Here is a 24,522-nt window from a genome sequence, read left to right as displayed (position 1 = left end):
AACAAAGATATTTGTGCCAGAATATTTATTGCAGCCCAATTCATAATTGTTAAGTCATGGAAGAAGCCCAAGTGCCCAGTGACACATGAATGGATTAATAAATAGGGGTATATGTATACCATGGAATATTATGCAGCCTTAAAGAAAGATGGAGACTTTATCTCTTTCACGTTTAATGGATGGAGCTGGAACATACTCTTCTTAGCAAAGTATCTCAAGAATGGAAGAAAAGGTATCTAATGTACTCAGCCTTACTATGAAACCAATTATAGCCCAAGAATATAAGGAAAGGGGAGAGGGAGGGGAGGGAAGAGAGGGAGGGTTGGAGAGAGGGCAATCGGTGGGACCACACCTGTACTGCATCTTCAAGGGTACATGTGAAATTTACTAAATTTTAACTAAGAAACTGCTATGAAGGCTATGTTAACCAGTTTGATGAAAATATTTCAAATTGTATATAAAACCAGCACATTGTACCCCATGACTGCATTAATGTACAGAGCTATGATTTAATAAAAAATGAAGAAAGAAAAATAGAATATAAATGAAGAACTAGAAAAAAAGAAATGTTCATAAAAATGTTTCTATTCTGGCCTCATATTGGATACTGCGCACATGTCCACCAAGAGTAGAATGGATAAGTAAGTTGTGGCTGCAGTGGGCACCACACTGCAGTAAAAATGGACAAATGACTGCTACAGGTAGATGGAAGAGCTGCATAAGCGTGATGTTGAGGGAAAGGAGCCGGGCACATAACAATAGATGATTCCATTTGTGCAAGATTCGAGAACAGGCAGAAACTAACCAGAAGTTAGGAGGATGGTTACCTTTGTGCAGGAGGACAGGGTACCAGGGAGGGGGCTTGTGAAACCCCCATTAATGGGGCTCTCTCTGTTCACTTGGGGGTGGAAACTCAGGTGCTTGGGATAAATCAGTTGTACACTGAAAAATTAGTTCATCTTCTGTGTGTGTGCTTTTTAAATGTCAATTAAAAAAAAATCTTATGTATGTGAGAAAATAATTCTAAACATCAAAGAAGGAAAACCCATGAAGTTATTCACTAGAATACCATGTGTAATGGCAAAAAAAAAAAAAATAAAAGTAGAGATAATGTTAATATCTGACATTTAGGATTTAAAGTTGATAAAGTAAGTAACCTCTATTCATAAGAATGTTAAATATAGCTCCATCAATAACAACATGAAAATTAACAGGATCTTACAAGAAATAAAATCAAGATACAAAATTATGATTCAATTTCATTAAATAGGAGCTTTTGAAAAGACCTAATAGACAAAGTTAGAAAGAAAACAGGAAAAAAAAAAGTCAAGGTCATTATTTTCAAAAGCCTCTTTATAGTATAATATGCTCATGCTTTTATTATGAGAACATGGAGAAAATCTTCAATAGAAAAAAGTACTTAAAATATTCAATAAGCTGAAAATATAAGACTCTTTTTCCTCTAATAAGAAATAGCTAAAATACTACTGTTGTGGAAATTTTTCTAACACATTAGAGAAAAAATTAACCAGGTATGGTGGTGCATGGTAACCCCCCAGCTCACATTGGGAGGCTGAGGCAGGAAGATCACTTTGTGAGCTAGGAGGACACTAATGCACCCTAGCCTGAGCAACAGAGCAAGACTCTGTCTCAAAAACAAACAAACAAACAAAAACCCACAATGAAGCCAGTTCAAACAAATGGGCTAAAATAAAAGTAGCTGAACATTTTTATTCTCTATAAATTAAGAGAACACATAAAGTAATAATTTTTTCATACTTACCACTGTACCAAGAAACTGAATGCTCATGTTTCCGCCTGCTTCTCGAGAAAGACACTGAAAAAAAGAGATATAAAATGAATTTGCATCCACAAGAAAACCTATAGTGAAATGTTCATAATAGCCCCCGAAACCAAGCGTGTTTCAACTGATGGATGAACAAAGTATATCCATGAGTGTAATTTTATTTGGCCAGAAAAAGGAGTAAGTACTGACACGTGCTATAATAGATGTCAGTCACTAAGAATCACACAGTATTTGATTCCATTTACAATTTCCAGAATGGTTAAATCTATACAGACAGAAATAGATAGCTGGTTGCCTCCAAGAGGAGGGTTGGGAGGAAATGAAGAATGATTGCTGAATGATGTAGGGTTTGTTTTTAAGAGTGCGAAAATTCTAAAATTGACCATGGTAATAGCTGTGCAACTCTGTGAATAGACTAAGAACCACTAAATTGTAACTTCAAATAGGTGAATCTTATAGTATGTGAATTATATCTTAATAAATTAGTTATAGAAAAGAATTGGACTTTGTTTATAACAACAATGCAACTCTTCTATGTCCAGAGAGTAGTGCAAAAGAACCTCTGTTATGTATTTATATATAAGATATGCTTAAAGGAAATATAACATAATTATTTATATCTTGTTTGAGTTTTAATTCAAAGTAGATAATAGTACTAAAAGTAAATGACAAAATATACACTGGAAGTAAATTATACTTTTTTCCAGATCATTCTCACCTATAAAATTGCTCTATTTAATCCTAATCTATTTTTCAAAAATTTTCATTCTCTGTGCTAATCAGAGAGGGCCCTGTAGCTTCAAAACCACACATTCAGATCAAAGAGTTACTAAGCAGCATACTTTTTGTTTTAAAGTTCCCAAATGTAGTCCTAGAGGGGGTACAAATGGTTTTTCATTCACCTACATGCTATGAGCTACTACACACTATCCTAATCTTAATCCTATTATAGAAGTAGAGGTTTGCCACCTCCAATCTCTATGACCACTGATGTAACAGAACACAGAGTGGACCCTAGAACTAAAGGTGAGTCCCTGGTTCTTTGATTGGGGTGGGGAGGTTAAATCAACAAGAAAAAAGTGGTCTAATCCAAAATGTTTTCCTTATTTGCACCTGCAAATGTCACCAAGTGAATTGAGTAAGCTTACTAGCGTTCTCAAGGCAAAATGGTATTGAGTATAAAATTCAAAATCCGATAAATCAAGAATTTATCCTAAGGAAAAAAATTACGGGTAGGCTGAAAAATAAAGCTATAGAAAGATCATCAAAGCACAGTTTATAGAATTTAACAATGTCAAGCAATCTAAAGGATCAGCAAAGAAGTTGGTTAAATAAATTATAGCATATATCTAAGCCAGGGATCCTCAAACTTTTTAAACAGGGGGCCAGTTCACTGTCCCTCAGACCATTGGAAGGCTGGACTGCAGGCCCCAGGACAGGCAGTGGCAGCAAAAACACCCGGCAGACCAGATAAATGTCCTAGGCGGGCCACATGTGGCTGGCAGGCTGTAGTTTGAGGACGCCTGATCTAAGCAGTCATTTAAAAACTTTAGAAACATGAAAAATGTTTACAGCATATTTTTAAGTGAAAAAAGAACAAAATGGTATATTCAGAAAAATTCTAAGAATTCTATATGTTATGAAAAATTTCTAAAACAAATAATGTACATAAAACAACTATTAGTTCTAGGTAAAAAGTCTTAGCTGATCTTCTTTCCTTTTTTACTTATCTGTTTTCCTATTCTTTTACATGGACATGTTTAACTTAATAAAGGCAAAAAAAGAAAGAAGGAAAACAAAATGGAACGAGACAGACTCCTTTGTGTTTCACCGAGTTTCCCAAGAGAGACTCAAGTAAGAACAGAAAGGTGACTGCTGGGTTCTGACAGTGCCCCTTCCCTGTCAGTCACCCACCTCCTGAGTACATGTTACTTCTGCTGGCTAAATTAATACTCACCTGCCAGAAGACTAGGGGAAAGACATCAAACTATAAGACAAGTAGCTATAATTTAATAGTATAAATCCATAGTACAAAAGATTATACAATAAGAGGAGAGACCAACTAAACGCCCAGAAAGGTTAAGGAAGACTTACAGATAAATATTAAAGCTAGATACTACAAATTTTTTTTTTTTATTGAACGGTAACTATGTACATTAATGCACTTCTGGGGCTACAAATTGAATAGGATGCAGCCATTAAGGAAAATAGTATGTAGGGTCCTCAAAAAATTAAAAATAGAGCTACCACTACCGTATGATCCAGCAATCCCACTATTCAGCATATATTAAAGAATGAAATCTGTATATAAAAGAGACACCTGCATCCCAATTTTTACTGCAGCACTAGTCACAATAGCCTAGATATTGAAGTAACCCAGGTGTCCATCACTGGACAAATGGATAAGGAAATTGTGGTATATATACACAATGGAATACTACTCAGCATTAAAAAAGAAGAAATCCTGACATCTGTGACAACATGGAGAACATTATGTTAAGTGAAATAAACCAGGCATAGAAAGGCGTATGGCCTTACTTATGACTGAAATCTAAAAACGTTAAACCAAGGATGTAGAGAGTAGAATGGTGGTTACCAGGAGCTGAAGTTAGTGAGCTTGGGCTTAGCACGATGTGATCAAAGGACACAAACTTTTGGTTACACAGGAGGAATTAATTCAAGAGATTGTATAACATGGTAACTATAACTAATGACAGTATTATATTCTTGTAAATTGCTAAGAGTGTAGATTTAAAATATTCTCACCACAAAAAAGGTAAATGTGTGTGGTAATACATGTTAATTAGGGCAATTTGGCCACCCCACAATGTACACATATTTCAAAACAACACATTTAACAAGTGGTCTGTTTTGTCACCTCCAAACCTCATATTGAAATCTGACCCCTCAGTTTGGAGGCAGAGTCCAGTGGAAGGTGTTTGGGCCATAGGGACAGATCCCTCCCGAGTAGATGAATGCTCCTTCAGGAACTAGCTCTTACTTTATCAGTTCCTGAGACAGCTGTTTCCTAAAGAGTCCAGCACCTCTGTCCTCCCCTCCCTTGCCTCCTCTCTTGCCAAATGATCTCTCTACACTCCAGCTCCCCTTTGCCTTCTCACATAATTAGAAGCAGTCTGGGCTGGGCACAGTAGCTCATGCCTGTAATCCTAGCACCCTGGGAGGTTAAGGAGGGTGGACTCCTTGAGCTCACAATTTTGACCAGCCCGAGCAAAAGTGAGACCCCGTCTCTACTAAAAATAGAAAAACTGAGGCAAAGGATCACTTGAGCCCGAGTTGGAGGTTGCTGTGAGCTATGATACCATGGCACTCTATCCAGGATGACAGCTTGAGACTATGTCTCAAAAAAAAAAAAAAAAATCTAGCAGACTAAGGCCCTCCCCAGAGGCCCAATCTTAAACATTTCCAGACATCAAAATCATGAACCAAGTAAACTGTTTTCTTTATAAATTTATCTAGTCTTAGGTATTCCCTTATAGCCACATGAAAGACCACATCAAGACAATAAGATAAACACATATAATTTTAATTTGTCAATTAAAAAGAAATTTTTTTAAACTGAGCAGAACTCTCCAAAAGAAAAGTGAAAGAGAACCTTGTGGCATGACGGGACAGCTTCTGCAAATTTCAGATTAAGAGAAGTCCTAGTGAGTTTAATGTTGAGTACTTCAGCTTGGCCAGAGACTAGGCTGGTTAAAGGATGGAAGTGTTAAGAATGGAAACCAGGAAGGAATTACAAAGCCAGGCCATGTCTTGTAAGGAGAGGGCTCGTAAGTGACAAAGTTCTTAACTAGGGTATGACATGTTTATGTTTTAGAAAGATGATGGTCTATGGTAAGGAATGGGGAGGGAGCCGGCTAGGAGGCCAAGTAACGTACAATAATCCTAACTGGCCAAGCAAACACTATAGTACAAGTAAATCTGATTCTCTCACAGGACCTTACGATTTAGACAGCAAACAGACCTGAAAGATGACCTTAATTTTATTTTAGAGATGAGGAAACAAATGCACAGGAATACAAAAAGTGATATGCCTATACTGCAACTCTCCAAGGAAAATTGTAATCTTAGTTCTGAGCTAGGGGAAAATAAGGGCAATAAGCTGAGCCACTGAACAGCTGTGTGGTAGGGACAGTTTGGGCATTTAGCTTTGTACAATAAAAATCAGAAAGATAGCAAGGAAAAATGAATAATTTGGGCATGGCCTAATAAAAGCACACTTATAAATAATAAAATTTGAATCTCATACTTTTCATGTGTCAGGAAATGTTATTCATTTACAGTAGAACCTCTGTAAATTAACCACCCAACAGACTGTAACAAAGTGGCCAACATATGGGAGTGGTCAACATAAAGAACTTCCACTGAGTACATGTGGTGCATGTCTGGTCTGTGAAAACTAGATCAAGGGCTGAGCACAGCGGCTCCTGCCTGTAATCCCAGCACTCTGGGAGGCCAAGGCGGGTGGATCACCAGAACTCACAAATTCAAGCCTGAACCAGAGTGAGACCTCACTCTTTAAAAATAGCCGGTGCCATGGCTGGCACCTGTAGATCCAGCTACTCAGGAGGCTGAGGCAAGAAAATCGCTTAAGCCTGAGAGTTTGATGTTGCTGTGAGCTATGACACCATAGCACTCTACCCAGGGCTACAAAGTAAAAGTCTGTCTCAAAAAAAAAAAGAAAAAAGAAAGAAAAAGAATAGAAAAAGAAAACTAGGTCAACTTAAGGAGGCAGTCGATGTAGAGAGGACGTCAACTAGGGAGGTTCTCCTGTATTTTTTTTTTCAACCATTTAAAAATGTAATAACCACTCAGACACTGGGCTGGATCTGGCTGCTTCCTGGTCTCAGCTACCATACTTCTCACACAAGGCCTGCAATTATTAAATAAATGATTTCCCATCGCCACCACTGGGCTCGCAGTGATTTTAAACCACATTACATTGTTCTCCTATCCGAGACCTACCAAATGCTCTGCAACATGAATGAGATGCAACCGAAAATCTTTGACCCCGGATGATCTGCCCCCAGCCTACCTAGTTCTACTCTCCTGGCCTCCCACTAAACAAGCTTCTTGTGCCTCAGAGCCCTTGAACTCACCACTCCTTCCACCTGGGCTCCCCCAACTCCACGGGGAGGGACTCACAAAGTCAACTGTTCAGAGAGGACTTGCTAACATCCTAGATAAAGACTGCCTCACCTATCGATTTTATAGTCTTCATCTAACTTCTTAGTACTGAAATTACCTTACCTTTATGTCCTTATACATTGGATGTCTGCATCCCCCGTGCAACATAAGCCCATTCCCTGCTCTACCGGCAGAGTGTAACACAGCCCAGGGCACACTGGGCCTTTCCTTCTATGGAAGGGACAGTTCATTCCTCTTCCTTGACTCGTTTCTGGGCAAAAAGATGTAATTTTGCAATATGCAAAAAAGAAAAAGTTTTAAAAAATTAAATTTTCACATCGAAAACAATTAAATTCTATCAAGAGATGTGTAAGCATACACGTGAGTACCAATCAACTGCCCTTAACTTTGCATTCACTTTAAAGCAGATCACAGTCGCGTACATAATGACTATAGCCTTTTCTTGTCTCCCAGCACTACTACAATCTGGACAGAAGGAAGGATAGGTGGACAGGACTAAAACTTCACATACCTCAGTAATAAAGACTGAATAGGGAAATGAAATTTCATTCACAAGTGGAATGTGCTTCTATCTTTCCCAAGAGGAACATACACATTTCCCACCATCTAGGATTAAGAAAACTAGCTTTCAGAATCCACAAAAAACAAAGTATTCCATGCCTGCAATGAGTCTGACTCATGCCGAGACAAATAGGGACAGACACCAGATGACATTTTCACTTGATGAAACATATCCACTCTTATCAAATCTTTTCTCCAAACATCTGACTCCTTTTCCTATTTCAAGTGGTACTTTATAGCCAAATAAAAATTTCCTTCTTTTCTTATTGTGATAGTCGGCTCCAACATTTACAAAATAGACTCCTTTTTATTTCTTAAAAAAAAAAAAAAAAGAAATACCTTAGAAATGAGATTTTCTTAAGAAAAGTATTTCAACAGTTTATAAGAACCAAATTCATACCAAATTAGCAAAGTTACTCCCACAAAAGCAAACACGTTTACAAAACAGTGTATTCAATGTTCCAAAAATATCTTCTTAGGATACTAAAATCAGAGGCAATTTCACCTTAAAAGTAATGCCACTGAACGTAAGCGGAAGAAATAGTAATAGTTTTCTTTTTCCTCTCACTGATTTCCGACTTGATAATATGTTTTAAAGGCCATTACTGTGGGATCCGTCTTATCGGTCCCTGGTGCAGCTGTTGGTATTATTTTCCACATTTACTACGATCACTGTTTATATTATTCAAAATTCTCTTCCTCTGGCAGCCACTAAAATATAATTTTCTAGTTAACAGACAGTAGAAGAGGAAAAAGTGTATTTGTGGGGGCAGGGGGAGAATTTCTGAGTGACGTTTTCCCATTATCTTAAATTTTAAAAGCCACTCCAAATCATAAAACCTATGCCATTTGAGACCAGGAAAACCACTAACCATCTAGGACTGTATTACCAAACCAATTCAGTAGCCTTGCCTTTGAATTAATATTTTACATTATGGTTGTAAATACCAGCTGTTAAATTGTGATTAAGTTTTTTGAAAGGAGTTATTTCTGTTCTACTGGTGAGCCTGTTTCTAAGATGTGCAACTGTAATTGATGTTTTCAGCAACATGAAAAGGAGATGGTTAATAATTACTCTTTCATTTCCTACTTCTTTAGGGAAAAAAAATGCCAACCTCTACTTATTGTAAGTTATATATTTATATATCCTACACATCCTAAATAGATGGTTTCATGTCACGTTCGATGATCCTGCATGTCGTGCAAAACAACAGCTGATTACTTTGAAGAGGTGGGAACAGGGAAAAACATTTTAAGAACATGTAAAACATCTACTTTAAGACTAAAAACATAAGACAATTACTTCCAAATCCACTTTTACTTTTGTGCTGGCAAAGTACAGGCAAAATGTCAGCCCCTTCATTTAATTTTCTAACTAAAATATTAATTTTACCATCTATAAATAGCTGCTAGAATTAAAATTAAGGGTTGTTCTTAGAGGTTGTGGGAGTTATTTTAATCTAAAAAACTGAAAAGAAAATAAATTTACTTTTAGCTTCCTCTCCTTAAGTGGATATGAAAATCAGTAATTTATTTTCTTCAGAAACAGCAAGGTTAAAAATCTATTCAAATTCTATGTGGAGAAGCATTTATAAACATCATGATCATACAATTTGCAAACACAACACCACCTCTTCTATAACATTCGTGTGCTTGCGTAATATTCTGTATTACACAGACCCACCAGGCATTTTAAGTTAACATGTTATATAATCTACTTAATACTCTAATCAATTCTCAAGTAATCCATACAATCTGGTATTCTGTAGTAAATAACAGGAGATTTATGTGACACTAGTCCAAATTTGCCTGCTTTTAACATAGAAAATTAGTTCCACTTAGTTGAGTATCAATGACCTATTCAATATGGACGCCATGGTGCTGCAATCAGCCCTGCACTGTTATTTATAATAAATTTATCTTCTCTTAAAAATGTTTGAGCAAGAATATGAGAAAGAAAAAGAAAAAAAGCCTTCAAAGGTACGCCACAAATAGCTTCACATCCCACAAATGCAGAAATTGTTAGACCGTAGCAGGATCTCAAGATATTTTCAAAAGTATTTAGCTACTCTTCAGGCCTGGAGACAACCTGCTGTGAGCAGGTGGAAAGAAGAAATCACGGCACACAAAGAAGCAGGCCAATAGCAGTTAGCTGGCTCTGCTTGCAAATGTTCAAACAACGTGACTGTGCAAAATGAAAATCTAGTATGTAAAATGCTAACAAGAGACAATATATTAAGTCCCAGTAGACAAATCACATTGTAAGAAATGGAAAGCTATTTGTGTAGTTCAAAGTAAAATTGAACTCTTTCAAGGTTAAAAAAAATTACTTCACAGGAATGGAGCATAGACATAGTAAAAAAAAAAAAAAAAAAAAAAGTTCTATTCATCCAGCATATTCCACACTACAAAGGTTCTAGGGTGTATGAAGAAAACAGAGAGTAAGTTCAGCACCACCAGGACACAGCCAATCTTCTGTTTTGTTTCATCACTTTAATTATAAGCCACAGGCAGGAAGTCATTCCACTTTTTAGACATATTCTAAATGTTTAAAACTTCGAAATTAAAGCCTGCAAAAGTTTGTCAGCTAGATGATAATTCATCCTCTATTTAAAAATAAATTCAACTCATCTTAGTTTTAAATGATAAAAACCAAAACTGTGGCTGACACATGGAAGGGACCCTTAAAAAATCATTATGTGGGGTTTTGTTTTTCTAATAAACACTCCTTGATTTATTAAAAAAATCTGCCTGTTAGTTGTCTAAACCAGTAACCACTAGCTACATGTGACTACTGAGAACTTGAAATGTGACTAGTATGATTGAGGAATTAAATTTTCAATTATATTTAATTTTTATTTTAATTTAAAAACTGAAGTAGTGTAACATTTCTGTTAAATATAACTTCACTATCTTGCTGGAACTACTTTCCACTCTGACCATTCCACTGTTTAAGAGACTGTTCATGTCATACACATGCCAGATCTCAATGCTGTATCTGGGACCAGATGAATAATTTTTCACTTTTTCATGTTGAAATGATAACATTTTGGGTACTTAGGGTTAAACAAAATGTATTCGTAAAATTAACTTCACTGTTTTCTTATTTTTTTTTAACATTGCTAAGAAATTTTTAATTATATACATGGCTTGTATTAGATTTCTATTGGACAAGGCTGTTCTAGTCCACTTTTGAAGCTGGTAATTTTAGATCAGAATATATCTTGCCACAAAAGAAACCTAAGGCATGATTGCTAGGTTCTTGGATGATACCATTAGGAACTATTTAATAAATATCATTGCTAACTGACTCTACCTCTGTGATGAAAACAGTAAGAAAACGATGTAAATGTATAACATTAAAAAGCAAACAAATATGAAATACTGCCATTTCATTTTCCTTATATGATAGAATTTGAGCTAAATTATTAAAGAGAAGAAATGCATTTAAATTCTAAAGCTAATATTTAATTATTTTAAGGAATTTTCCACGTTTGTGTCCCTGGCTCATTATAAATTATTTCATTTCAAAAAATACCATCTTCTCCTCCCTTCAGGCAGATGTATCACTAGTTCTATACCCAAAGTTATCAACAAAGATTAGAACTTTTTCCAAGAATAAGACTTTCCTGAAGTCACAAGATTGCTGAAAGCAACTAGGTGGGTCTAATCAGAAAAAGAGACTGTCCCACAGACTCCTTAAGTGATGAGCAGTGGATGAGACCAGATGAGAAAGAGCCCAAGTGAGGCAGGCACAAACCTCTGAGAGGAGGCAGTGGGGGAAGGCTGGAGGCAATTCCTTTCTATACCTATCAGTACCTATGGAGTTATCTATATCTATCGATCGGTGCTACCATGGGCCTAAACAGCTGTGGCACACCCAGAGCAAATGAAGGCAAAGAGGCAGGATGCTGATTTGACTGGGGAGAAACATACCTGATAAGCAAAGCATCTGTGTGGCCAGGGGCTGAGGAGCCCTCCCGTTTCTCTTTCCCCTCCTAGAAACCGTGGGGGTTCTAGATCTAAAGAGATCCTCCAGCCACACTGCCTAACAGAACACGGATGGTGCAAATGTTGGGGGGGGGGTCAAGAGTGAAAGAGAATTGATAAAACAATTAAGAGGCCAACTTACCAACATGGCTTAACTTGACGAAGGCTTAGAAAAAATACAATCTAAATTTTAAAAGTACAGATAAAACATATTTATATGTGAAATTTCAAAATTCTAGACAACTATCCACCTATTCATTTGCTAACTACTCATATAATTATTGGGCCTTTAAGCATCGGGCAGTAGGAATTCAAAGTCAACTCAAAAAAGCAAACGGCGATTTAGAGTGATTAAAGGAAGTTAGTAACTTAGGGAATTCATCGCCCTAATGATAGTCCATGCAAAAATACAATTTATTTTTAAAAGAATGAATGGGTAATATCAAGCTCATGAGGTTTAGGCAAGTGAATAGACAATGTGATCCGACTGGCTGAATGGGGTGCTAATTCCTAAAGCCAAGGAATGCTGCCTCCCAGCTATTTCATTATTTAATCAGATAGAAGCAGCCAAATGCTACTTCTCAGGGAGTCACAGGGATTCGGCACTTGGGAGGAAAAAATGCTACATAGGAGATGTCAAGAAGAGCCTGACGGGACAGGCCCTGTTCGGTCCCCCGCATTAGCTCACACCCTCTGTTCAGTCACACCCTACACTCTTCCACTGCACAAGCGTACAAACATTGTACAGTTTCCCCAGGACTCTGGGATTTCATTCTGAAGGCCCCTGTGTCCCATAAAACTGTGACTAAATAAACTTTGCTATCCTTTTCCCTTATCAATCTGTCCTCTGTTATTAGCTATGACCCTTGGGATGGGGAGCGGGATCATCCCCTTTATGTTCCTACAAGATAAAGCAAGAAGAAGGCCACCCTCTCCTCCATCCTAGTAAAGGTTTCCTGGTCTGAGGTTAAAGTGAATTCAGGAACGTTTTACCAGTTGTGATAACAAACTAGAAATGCTTTTCTCTCCCAAACACACTGCTGCTTGTTTGCGACCTGACAGCAAGAGTACAGACTGGAAATTGCATGTGGCTTTATACAGGGGAAGAAAGAACAAGTTGAGATACGGGTTTGGAAAAACACCCGTAAGAAAGCTGAGCATCATTGCTGTCACCGTCACTACTGGTGGGCATAAAATGGTACAGGCAGAGGGAGACCCAGCTGGCCTCGCCACGGTGGCGAAGGAGGTGGAGTCCCCACAGCACAGCCATTGCACTGCACAGGCCCCAGGCCCACAAACGCCTGTTTCAAGGGCAACATGTAGCAGAATGGACACAGAAGGGCAGTTTATGACAACAAAATAATGAAAATAGCACAAATGCCTACATAATTTGTGCTCTGTTAATATGACACAGTAACAGATAGCATGGAAGTAAATAAACCAAACCCACAGGCATTAACATGGGCCAATCTGATGAACTTAGTACTGGGAGAAAAAGAATGTAGAGCCCATGCCAATTACACCAAGTTAAGACCACAGAAGGGTGAACCAAGTGTTGTTCATGGGTTTAGTGTATGTGTAAATATTGCTGAAGAAAATCAAGGGGGCGATAAAGTGATTTTACTATAAAGTGAATTTACTGCAAAATCACTTGAAATACCTGAGGTAGTGTCCATCCCATAGTCCTCCAAATTTACCATAAATAAGTGCAAAGAGAAATACACACATACACACACACACTAGCATCTTCACAGCCATGGGGGCCGCTGGAGGTGTTAAGCTGAAACTCTCTGAGCACCATAGTCCAGGGAGAAGGTCGAGAGGGAAGCAGGAGCCGGTGATAGGACTTTGAGTCTGGGCCTGTGGGGCAGGCAGGACAAGAGGAAGCTGAGCCAGCAGCTCTCGCCTCCCATCACTGTCAGGCTCCTTCCTGCCACAGGCTCCTCAGCCTCACTGCCCTGTTACCGTCTCACTCTGTCTCCATCTCTCCACAGAATGCCGACCTCTCTGCCTCCCACTCAACCACCACCCTCTTCAAGCTTCTCTCCACAATGTGCCAAACACCAAAAGCCCCTCATGATATGGCATCACTTCCTTACTGAAAACTCTGCCATAGGTCCCCATTGGCCGAGGATATAGTCGGGTCTAGACCATGTCCTGAGGCTGGAGTGACTTGGCTCCCACCGCCTTGATACAGCATCACTTCCTTACTGAAAACTCTGCCATAGGTCCCCATTGGCTGAGGATATAGTCGGGTCTAGACCATGTCACTGAGGCTGGAGTGACTTGGCTCCCACCGCCTTGCTGCGGCTCACCACACCCTGCTTAGTCTCTGACTGCAAGAGTTTAAAGCAGGGGTTCTCAAACTGTGGTCCATGGGCCAGCAGCAGTACTGTCACCTGGGAACTTATTTCCAGACCTACTAAACCAGAGTAAACTCTGTAGGTGCGCCCAACAATCTGGGTTTCACATGTCTTGCAGTTGATTCTGACCATTGCTTAAAGCATGAATGAGAGGCAATTATTACAGGCAGTCCCCAGGTTACAAACAAGATAGGTTCTGTAGATACGTTGAATTTGTATTCAACTTCCTTGGAACACATGCGTTTACCTAGTACCTGGAATGGTCTCTGTTCATAAGTGCGAGTTGTGCGTCAGTGGGATGTTTGTACCTCAGGGACTGCCTGTACTTGGAGAACTCTGATGGGTAAAATGGAAAAGTACTACTGTACGTGGTGAGAGACACAGGCTCCGGGCACAATGGCAGGGAGTACATTTCTACCCAACTTCTTCCCAGCTTTGTAATCCCAGGAAAATGACCTAGCTCGGCTCAGCATGCTGTAATGCCTAACAGCAAGGCTGCTTGGATTCAAATCACAGCCATACCTCCTGCCAGCCATGTGAACTTCACCAAGTCACTCACTTTCTTTGAGCCTCAGCTGCCTCCTTTGTAAAAGAACAATAATAGCAGCCACCTCACACAGTTGTTGTGAAGATTAAAGACTTGATATGGGCATACCTGATGCACAATAAGACTATGTGTTCTTATTACCACTATCAATTGTCATTAATTTCACAGGGACTACACACTGTGTTTTGGAAGAGCCTACACTGAATGCTAGTGCCTACAGAGAATAAATAAGATCTATTCTCTCTCACAAGGACAAACTTTCCTCACCCTTTTTTAGGTAAAAAATGACTTTCTTTCAATGTACCTTTACCTTTCTGAGCTTCTTTCTTTCCAGTCAGACTTAACTTTATGCAGTGACCTCTTCCAAAGAGTCAAGGGATCTGTTTTTAAAGGCTCACTTAGTTTAGATACATTAATGCTCTTTGTAGCAAAGAACTTAATAAGATTGAAAAGAGATTTACTGAATAGGATCCTCACCATAAGGGGAAGCATTTTTTGATGATAATTCTAAATATATAACCAGTATTAATTTAGCTATGAATTCTACGTGGTTGTCATCAAGACAACTATCTGTACAGTCATTGAGAAGGACGCTGAGAGTATCATGATACAAAAATCTGGATAATAGGACTTTTAATCTCTTTCTTCTTACACTGAGAGGTCATCCTATGTCCCCCTGATGAAGACATGTGAATACCTGTGCCACACCATTCAGTGCAGAGTATATTACTGGTCATAAACAAATGTAAGAAGTCTTACTGTTTGTTTATTTGACATAGGGTCTCATAATGTCTCCCTAAATGGAGTGCAGTGGCACACTCATAGCTCACAAGCTCCTGGGCTCCACTGATCCACCCAACTACCATGCTCAGCTACTTTTTAAAAAATTTTTTGTAGAGACAGGGTTTTACTATGTTGCCCAGACTGAAGGTTACTAAACTTTTAAAGGTTATCCTGAACATCACACATTTCTGCTAACCTAACTAACACTATGCAATTTCGAATCCATAGATGGTTATAGAGTGAGTCATATTTTATAACTAAAAACCCATATAGGCAAAGAACTACTAATCTTCTAATATTTTTAAAAAGTATGCAGGATTCTTGATTTACAGCAAAACATAACACACTAATCTTCTTAGACTGCCTGAAAAAGGAAAACATTATTTCCTAAACTAAGTAGAACTAATTCTGTTTAGATCCTCTAAAACAAGAACAATAAACAGTGTAAGATGAATCAAATATAGCTTTACCCTCCCATATCTGTAGGTACTGACAAGGATCCTGAACTTGAGGAGGCCTTCTAAGTAAATCATCAGAACACTTACCTGGATAGTCCTCTGAGTGCCATCAACAGTGACAGACAGTAAGGGCAAAGCCAGGTTCCACGTACCAGTCACATCCAGTTTCGACCCATCAACTTCCACCTGTTGTGACACCAAATAAGACTGTTACCATGAAGAAAGACAGAAAACTGATCTCAAGTTCATTGCTGCATACAAAGCAGCAGCCATTCTAAACAGATGGCTCCCAAACAACCTGTCATGTTTACTGCTCCAGCAATGAAAGACAGGGTCCAACAACGGAGTCTCCCTCGCCATCTCCGGGGAGAGGTGAAGGACCTGTGAACAGCTGCCTCTGGGTACTGAGGTTTCAAGCGATTTCCAGCAAGTAACAAACAGCCTTCTAACTCTAAACCTATCTGGACATGCTACATTTACTGCAATTAGACAAGTAATGCATATAAATTCCAGTGACATTTTGCAACCCACACAACAGGGCTTGCATATAATATCCTCTCCAAGGACCAAGGAAGAACTTTTTCTGTGTTAATTTTAATGAAGGACTATCAATTGTTATCTTAATTAAAAAGAAGCTTTAATTAGGCAAAATTCTTTGGTGTTGAGTATCAAAAGTCCATTCAAACTTTGTAAAGTCCTATCACATTTTGTCAATCATAAATGACTAATTTTATCAAGTCATCATTCATGAAGATACAACAAAAAACACATACTCTTTCAAAACAGAGATAAATTTAATTTCCAAGTAAATAAATATAAGAATATAAAAATTTAATTTCCAAAGAAATAATATAAAATTTAAAAATCATGGTTAATTTAAAATAAAATATAGTATTAAAGTTTTTTTTCCTTTTCACTCACTGATGATCAGTCCCTAACTCTTTAATATGAGAGGCTTACAAATATTATTAAACTACAGCAGACAATCTAACAAAAGGGTACTTTACATTTGTTCAAGTTTTAAAATCAACCTGAGGCAAAGCCAAGATATGTGATCCCTAACCATTCATTCCCTCACTATCACATGGTTCTCTTAAAAGACACTCATTAAGATCAGATACCGGGCAGCGCCTGTGGCTCAGTGGGTAGGGCGCCAGCCCCATATACCAAGGGTGGCGGGTTCGAACCTGGCCCCAGCCAGCTAAAATAGCAACAACAACAACAAAAGAAGCTGGGCATTGTGGGGGGCACCTGTAGTCTCAGCTATGTGGGAGGCTGAGGCAAGAGAATCACTTAAGCCCATGACTTGGAGGTCGCTGTGAGCTGTAATGCCACGGCACTCTACCGAGGGCAACAAAATGAGACACTGTCTCAAAAAAAAAAAAAAACCATATATCATAGTCCTCACTATTTCCTTTTCTGCTGGACCCTTGGGGACAGGTAAAGGTGTAGCAGTGGAGAAAGGCTGGTAACAATATTTCAACAATCATCAGGTACCCTAAGAATATCAGGGTAGAGGTCTGGTTTGACATGGTCTAGGGGAGGCTGCAGGCCCAGTCCTCAGTGTTAGGGCATTCTAAATAAGTGGTGGGGGCGACAGCACCACACTGAGGGACGGAGAGGCTGCACAGATGGCCTGAGCGCATCACGGTAGGAATCCACAAGTGTCTATGTGCCCTAATGAGTGACTTAATGACGGTCTAGGCCAGGATGAAGACCATATGGCACCGGGGACTCCATGACGGCTGGCAATCATAGGTGTCCCTCAGTACCAATGGAGGATACCCAAATTTGATCAAGTCCCTGACGTAAAATGTTACTCTATTTACCCATCCACCTGTATATTTTAACTCATCTAAGATTACTTATAAAGCTAATACAACATAAACATTATGTGAATCATTGTTCAGCACAGACACAAATTTTTTTCCGAATATTTTCAATCATGGTTGGGTGAATCCATGATACAGAACCCAGCATTATGGAGGGGCCGACGGCTAGAGGGACCATGGGTGGCAGAAGCCTCCTGAATGCCTTCAGAGCCCAGAGCATATGACTCATTACATGGTTACCAGTCCAGGTCCTTGCAGCAAAGATTTACCAGGACAGCACTGAGTTCTACTCCCTTAGCTGTCGTCATGAGGCAGACAGACCACTATCCCCAAAGGACACACACCCAGCCGCCACCTCAGAGGGAGCCAGGAATAGGGGGAGAAAACTGAAATACTATGTTACCCAAAAGAGGCCAAGGTCCTATTTACAGGCAAGGTTTTCTTCCCACCAGCCCCTCTAAAAGTAGAAGGCTTATGAGAGAGATTATTATATGTGATAAAAAAATAAATAAGCTACATTCCCTTGTACATCTGATGAGTAATTAGTACTGATTTGCAAATTCACTATGTTATGAAGCAAAGAAGCTACCAAGCCTCCAAATCACAAAGTAGGAATCATAGCTGCAAACAGGAAACGAGGGCAAGGGGTGTGCGTAAAGCCATCATACGCCTTCGCAAGCCTCCAGCAGGAGGAGACAGATTTCCCCGAGATACAGAATTCTGAACAACAGCTGTCATTACAGAGCCCAGAGAGCTCGACTAACGCTGTCCACAGAGAGCAAAGTCTCCATGCAGGGAGAGGCCACAGGAGAAGCAGAGTGTCTCTGAATCACCCGTGGTGCCCAGAGAGGTGGGGGCAGACTGAACTGAAGAACTCTTACTGCTGTGCCATACCCACTGTTCACATCCAGTTCTCTAGCCAAGGGAGACTGAAGACCCAGGTGTAGAGTGGAGGTGGCATTTCATTAAATGACACTGGGAAAGACAACCACTGACCTCCTCAGTGCCAGCAACTAGTGGGAAATGAGCCTGAGGGCAAAGGTTTTAAGCACAGATTTCATCAGAGGCACCAAGGGAACAAGCTGCTTCCCACCCGCATCCTATTACAACGTAACCAATACAGGAGACCTCTGTATATAATTTGAGAAAAAAATTATAAAGGGAAAAAGATAAATGAAGAGCAAATAACATAAGATCTCCTCAAAGAAACACAGGAAGAGTTCAGATAAATAATTATCCAAAGTCTCAAAGGCAACCATAGGAAGTGACCCCTCTTTAAAAAAAAAAAAAAGTGAGCTCAGAGAAGAAAAACAAAGGTTCAAAGAAGAGATTATACAACAACAGAAGGAAATGAAAATCAAGCTGGTAGAACTCTGAAAAAAATGAAGAGAAAAATAACATCATTGAGATAAAAGCCGCATTAAGAAGCAACCAAAAATAGAATAAATGTGACTAAGAAGAAAGACAAAGACATGGAGAAATCATATAAAACAAAATAGATAAGACCAATAACATAAACCCAATTTAAAGGGAAGACAACAGACACAGAGGAGGAGGAAGAAGGGGACACAGAAAATACAACTATCTTCTTCAAGAAGGCTTATAAAGCAAAAAGAATACATGCACATGCAAAGATATAGGATGATAAACTTTTCAAAATACATGTAGATTGATGATGTTCATGAAACTTTAAGGCTAAAAAAAGAATTGTGGGGGAATTTAGGCAGAAATAATGTATAATAAATGAAAAGGCTCAGGTCATCCTAATTTCCCAAAAGCAACACTGATACAAGACCACAGAGTAATGTGGTCTAAGGACTATAAAAAGGAAACGCCACCCCCCAATTTTATACCCAGCCAAAGTTTCCTTAAAATGTATCATATAAACATATACATTCCATAGCATGTAAAAACTTGTGCCCCTTCTTTTAAAAACGAGGAAGCTCTGTATGTACTGATATGAAGCCATCCCCAAGAAAATACAGAATAGTGTATATTATTTTAATAAATGTATGCTATCATTTATTAAAAAATAAAACCTTAATGTGTTTTTAAATGCATAAAATATCTCTGGACAAATGCATAAGAAGAACACAGTGCTAAGGAACAGTGATGGCAGGAGGCTTGCTTTTTTCCATAAATCCACTTACATTTTTAAAATTTGTTCCTGTATAAACCATGTATTATATGGTTAAAAAAAAAGAAGAAGAAGAAAAAGAAAGAAGGAAAGAAAGAAAAAGAAATTTAAAGTGAAGTCTAAGTTTGCTGTAATAATTTTCTCTGTCATTACAACATATTATCAATAGCTACTTCAGGTCTTTCACTAACAGGCACATAATAATAGCAGCTGGTTTTTTAAACTGCATTTTGGCATCAGCAGTAGCTCACACCTGTAATCTTAGCACTCCGGAAGGCCAAGGCAAGTGGATTGCCTGAACTCACAAGGTCAAGACCAGCCTGAGCAAGAGTGACACCTCATCTCTAAAAATAGCTGGGTGTTGTGGTGGGCACTTATAGTCTAGCTACTCAGGAGGCTGAAGCAAGAGAATTACCTGAGTCCAAGAGTTTGAGGTTGCTGTGAGCTATGATGCCACAGTACTCGACTATGGGGGTACAAAGTGAGGCTCTGTCTCAATAAAAATAAATAAATAAGCTGCATTTTGGTTAAGAGGAGATACTCATTTCAGTTTCTCTGGATGCAGATTTACTGACTTTACCTATAATATTCAGTTTTACAAAGTGTTTCAGACAATCTCTCTTCCTCAACTGAAAAAGAGGGACCTGACCCTGAAATGCTACGGGTCTCTGCTAGGTCTCAAATTCTGTGGTTGGGGGCTACAAAGCCCTTTTATTTCAGATGTTAATTTAGATGGTTAATTTTTGATATGATAGTTTCTAATATTATAAAGAGACTTTTGTTTTGCCCAACTGTCTCTGTTTGGGGTTAGAAGTTTGTAAGATCTTTAATAGGCAACAAAAGCTAATCAATTAAGTCAAATTTAGTGTGGAGCTAAGAGGTAAAATAGACCAAAATTAAAGTGATAAATGACATAATACCTTGAGGCTCATACTTCTTTCCAGGCAGACTATATTATTAAAATGTCTTAGCAGCCTAAAGACACTGGAATATTTTAAATTATGTAAAAACTCCATATTTTTAAAATAATCCAAAACAAAGATTGTATATTGGGTCCTTAAATACACGAGGACGCAAAGGTATCAACTTTCCATGAATTATAATATTAGCATTGCCCCACACTCTTGGCAGATGACCTCCTTTCCTTCTTTACCAAAATCAAAGCTGCAGATACAGGTCCTCTTATTTTCTTGTATCATCAATCACGTTCTTTCCTACACTTGATCTTAGCCTAAAGGCTGCAAAGCCATTTGTGATCTTTCCTGTACTTACATCCCCTGCCTTTTCTGTTTCTTGATTAATCCCTTTCGCTTTGGTATTTTCCACCTTTGAGTCTACACTGGCTCCTTCCCTCCTGGTTTCTGGCATGTAGAGCACTTCCTGGACACCTGTATCTTTCCTCTTCCTTGGAGGTTCTAGAACAAGAGCTCTGGACATATTTTCTTACTGTATCCTTTCCCCATATCCTTCTACAATCTGTCTAATAAAATTGAATTCTGAAAGATCATAAATCTTCAGCAATTTTTATACTTGCTTCTTAACTCTCATTATTCTTGACTTAGCAGGAAGGAAGGGAAGCCTCTCTGAGGAGGTGATCTTTAAGTTAAGACCAGAAAGGAAAGGAGGAAATCGGTTAAGTGTACTAGTGATGGATGGATGAGAATATTCCAGAAAGATTATCATATTAAAAAATAAAAAAACCTGAGCAAGAAAGAGCTTAGCTGGTTCAAAACCAGTGTTTCTGGAACAGAGAAAATAAAGAGAATCGTGCCCAGAGAATGGGGAGAGCCATATAAACATTGAGGGTCAGCTGGAAAGAGACATCATCCTCTCTCTGTGATTAAAGATCATTCTAGCCACAGCTCGGAGAATGAATTAGATGAAACAAAACCAGAAATTACAATGGCCAGGTCTAGAGAAGAGGGTCATTCAAAATTAACATCCATCAGGGAAGGAAAGTGGGACATGTGAACACAGCGGTGGAGACATGAGCTCTGGGGAGGAGGGGAAGAGGAAGCTTATCAGAGAAACAACGAAAGTGTCCCCCAGTGCTGCCCACTCAGCTGAGGCAGGCCAGAGTGCATGTGCAACCATGAGAGTCTGCCCTTGCTGTGTGATGTTTGCCAGGGATGTTCAGGTGACTGGATACAGGCACGGGAGAAGAGGGAGGCTGAGTTATCTAAGTTTGAGGAAGGAATGAAGGGGTGAAGTAGTTAAGGGTATTCACAAATCAGTGACTACAGTTCTAGGTCAGGGAATCTAAGGTGGGTAAAGGCTGTAAAAACAGAAGTGGCACCTGTGGGCATAGAGAATATGGGGACTGATGTTGTATGGAGGAGAGAGAGACCACAGACTGGGTGGGAGTCTTCAGCACAGGGAGAGGGAAGCATGGGAGGAAGCTGGCAGATTGACAAGAGGACGGTGAGGTAGTGATGAAGATGATAATGTGAGTTGCAAAGAAGGGGCCTGAGAGAGAGTTAAGCACTAGTCTAGAATGACACTGGGAGAAAAACAACTCGACCTCCTTTTGAGGTTCACATGGTATGAGAATAAAACCACTATAAGGTTTCAGTTAAGGGAAGTAGAATATTCGCGAGAAGGATAATACAGGGGAGTCTGCTGGCCACAAAGCAGGAGCCTCGGCACACAGGAAAGGGTTGACAGGAAGTGGAGAGATGATATAGAAGAGGATGTGGATTTAGAACCAACAAGGACCACAGAGACTCAAATACTCCGACTTCTCTCCATCTCCCCCTCAGCCCACACCTGGGCCACCACACCTCTCCCCAAGATTACTGCAATTCCTCAGCCTCCCCACCTAGACTCCTCTGTTATCTCCTCACTATGGCCAAAATAATCTGTACAAACATTAAGCCGATCATTTATAAACGCAGTTAAAGGGCAGACAGAGCCAGTGTGAGAGAAAGTGTGTGGAGGGGCTGCAGCTTCTGAAAACTGTAAACTCCACAACAGATGTGGAGCTGGCAGTCTTTCTTTTTTTTGGAGACAGAGTTTCACTTTGTCACCCTTGGTAGAGTGCCGTGGCATCAAAGCTCACAGCAAACTTAAACTCTTGGGATCAAGCAATTCTCTTACCTCAGCCTCCTAAGTACCATGTTTCCCCCAAAACAAGACCAACCCCCAAAATAAGCCCTAGCAGGATTTCTATGCATTTGTTAACTATAAGCCCTACCCTGATAATAAGACCTAGTGATGGGCATGGCTATGTAGCATATCTGCATAGCCACGCCATGTATTTTGATGTGGAGAGAAAGACATCTCCTGAAAATAAGCCCTAGGGTACCTTCTTGAGAAAAAATAAATATAAGACAGTGTCTAACTTTTGAGAAACACAGTAGCTGGGACTATAGGCGCCTACCACAATGCCCAACTATTTTTAGAGACAGGTCTCACTCTTGCTCAGGCTGGTCTTGAACCTGTGAGCTCAGACAATCCGCAGCGTTGGCCTTCCAGAGCGCCGGGATTACAGGCATGAGCCACAGCACCCAGTAGCAGGCACTCTTCAGTCTAAGAATGTCAGAGTCACCATTCCACAGGCATTTGAAGGTCACAGGCTAACTGCAGTAATGGCAGTATAAATTTGAATTAATCAGGACAAGGATATGGTGGGTAGAACTCACAAAATTCATCTCAACACACTTTATTATTTATTTATTTATCTTTTTGGTCTGGGCTGGGTTTGAGCCCACCATCTCCGACATATGGGTCCGGTGCCCTACCCTTTTGAGCCACAGGCACCACCCTCAACACACTTTATTTTCTGAAAACTTTCCCCTAGCTTAACCAGAGAGATCAGTTTCGCTGAAATTTATAAAAGGAATATGTATGATACGAAAGCATGAATTTTTTCCTATTTCAAAAAGGCATTTTCTCCCACATTTAATAATCCACCTATAACAGTATTGCATTAAAAGTATTTAACTGCATTTGTAGTACAAATAATGTTGATGTGGGAATAGTTTCCACGAGTTGTTTGGAACATTCAGTTTTCCAATCTACGTCATCATAAAGGAAAAATAAAGTACACACCCTAAATTAATTTGACATTTGAGAGAGATTACTTACATCCTTTATCATTAAAACTCAAAAAACCCAACTTCCTCAGAGATATCTCATGACACAGTCAAAACATTACAGCTTGTACTGCAACTGGCATCTGCTAAATACTGTTTAAAATGTATTCAATATCAGAAATGTAAAAAGTACAAAACATTTGCCAAATAGCATTTCCCAAAATAATAGAACTTTTGGAAGATACAGACTATAAGAAGTGTTTTTGATTTGCCCTATCAGTCGTCTTTTTTGTCATATGTGAATTCTTTTCTGTCATCAAATGTTAAGGAGATTAGCACTGTGCAGAGTTAAATCTAAATTAAAAATCCAGGTATTCCATTATTTTAAAGAAGACTTTGATCATATATCTTGCTTCTATTTCTGAAAACAATATGAAGGATAAAAACCAGATTTGTTGATCAAACTACAAACAGCTTTCAGAAAGTAGTGACTAGTTTTGTAGTATAAAGACATCCCGTGAAAGCCCCCTTGACAGGCTTTCATAGTGTATCTTTAAAATGATCGTACTGCACAAAATGTGGAAAAAGATCTGCAGTTTTCTGATTTGACTCCTAGGCTAGCAATGATTCCAGAAGTAACATACCCCCACTCAGCCCTCTCCTGCTCCCATTTTATGTATAAGAAAATCAAAGAACCATATAAAAGTACATAATTTACAGAAGCAATTACCTTGAAACTATCTAGAAATACCCTCAGAGTATTAAATCCGCATGTTGAAAGTAAAAGTAGCAAATGTAATCTGAATGCTAAAATACAGTGCTTGTCTATAGTACATGCTCACTG

General features: G+C 39.0%; 1 protein-coding gene across 2 annotated transcripts in view; it reads right to left on the bottom strand.

Moving 5' to 3' along the window:
* PCCA (propionyl-CoA carboxylase alpha subunit) overlaps positions 1-24,522 on the bottom strand; it is a 373,052-nt gene that overhangs the window by 82,213 nt on the left and 266,317 nt on the right. For both annotated transcript variants that reach the window (XM_003789599.2, XM_023513087.1), the window contains exons 20-21: positions 15,763-15,861; positions 1,784-1,837 (exon numbers count right to left, since the gene is read on the bottom strand). In XM_003789599.2, coding sequence (XP_003789647.1) covers positions 1,784-1,837; positions 15,763-15,861 — 153 coding nt within the window. The remainder of the gene's footprint in view (positions 1-1,783; positions 1,838-15,762; positions 15,862-24,522) is intronic.

The sequence above is a fragment of the Otolemur garnettii genome, unplaced genomic scaffold (genome assembly GCF_000181295.1).
Source record: "Otolemur garnettii isolate 467f Iridium unplaced genomic scaffold, OtoGar3 scaffold00034, whole genome shotgun sequence".
NCBI lineage: Eukaryota > Metazoa > Chordata > Mammalia > Primates > Galagidae > Otolemur > Otolemur garnettii.
Note: the sequence above shows the minus strand (reverse complement) of the source record. Positions and strands in the feature narration are given on the sequence as shown.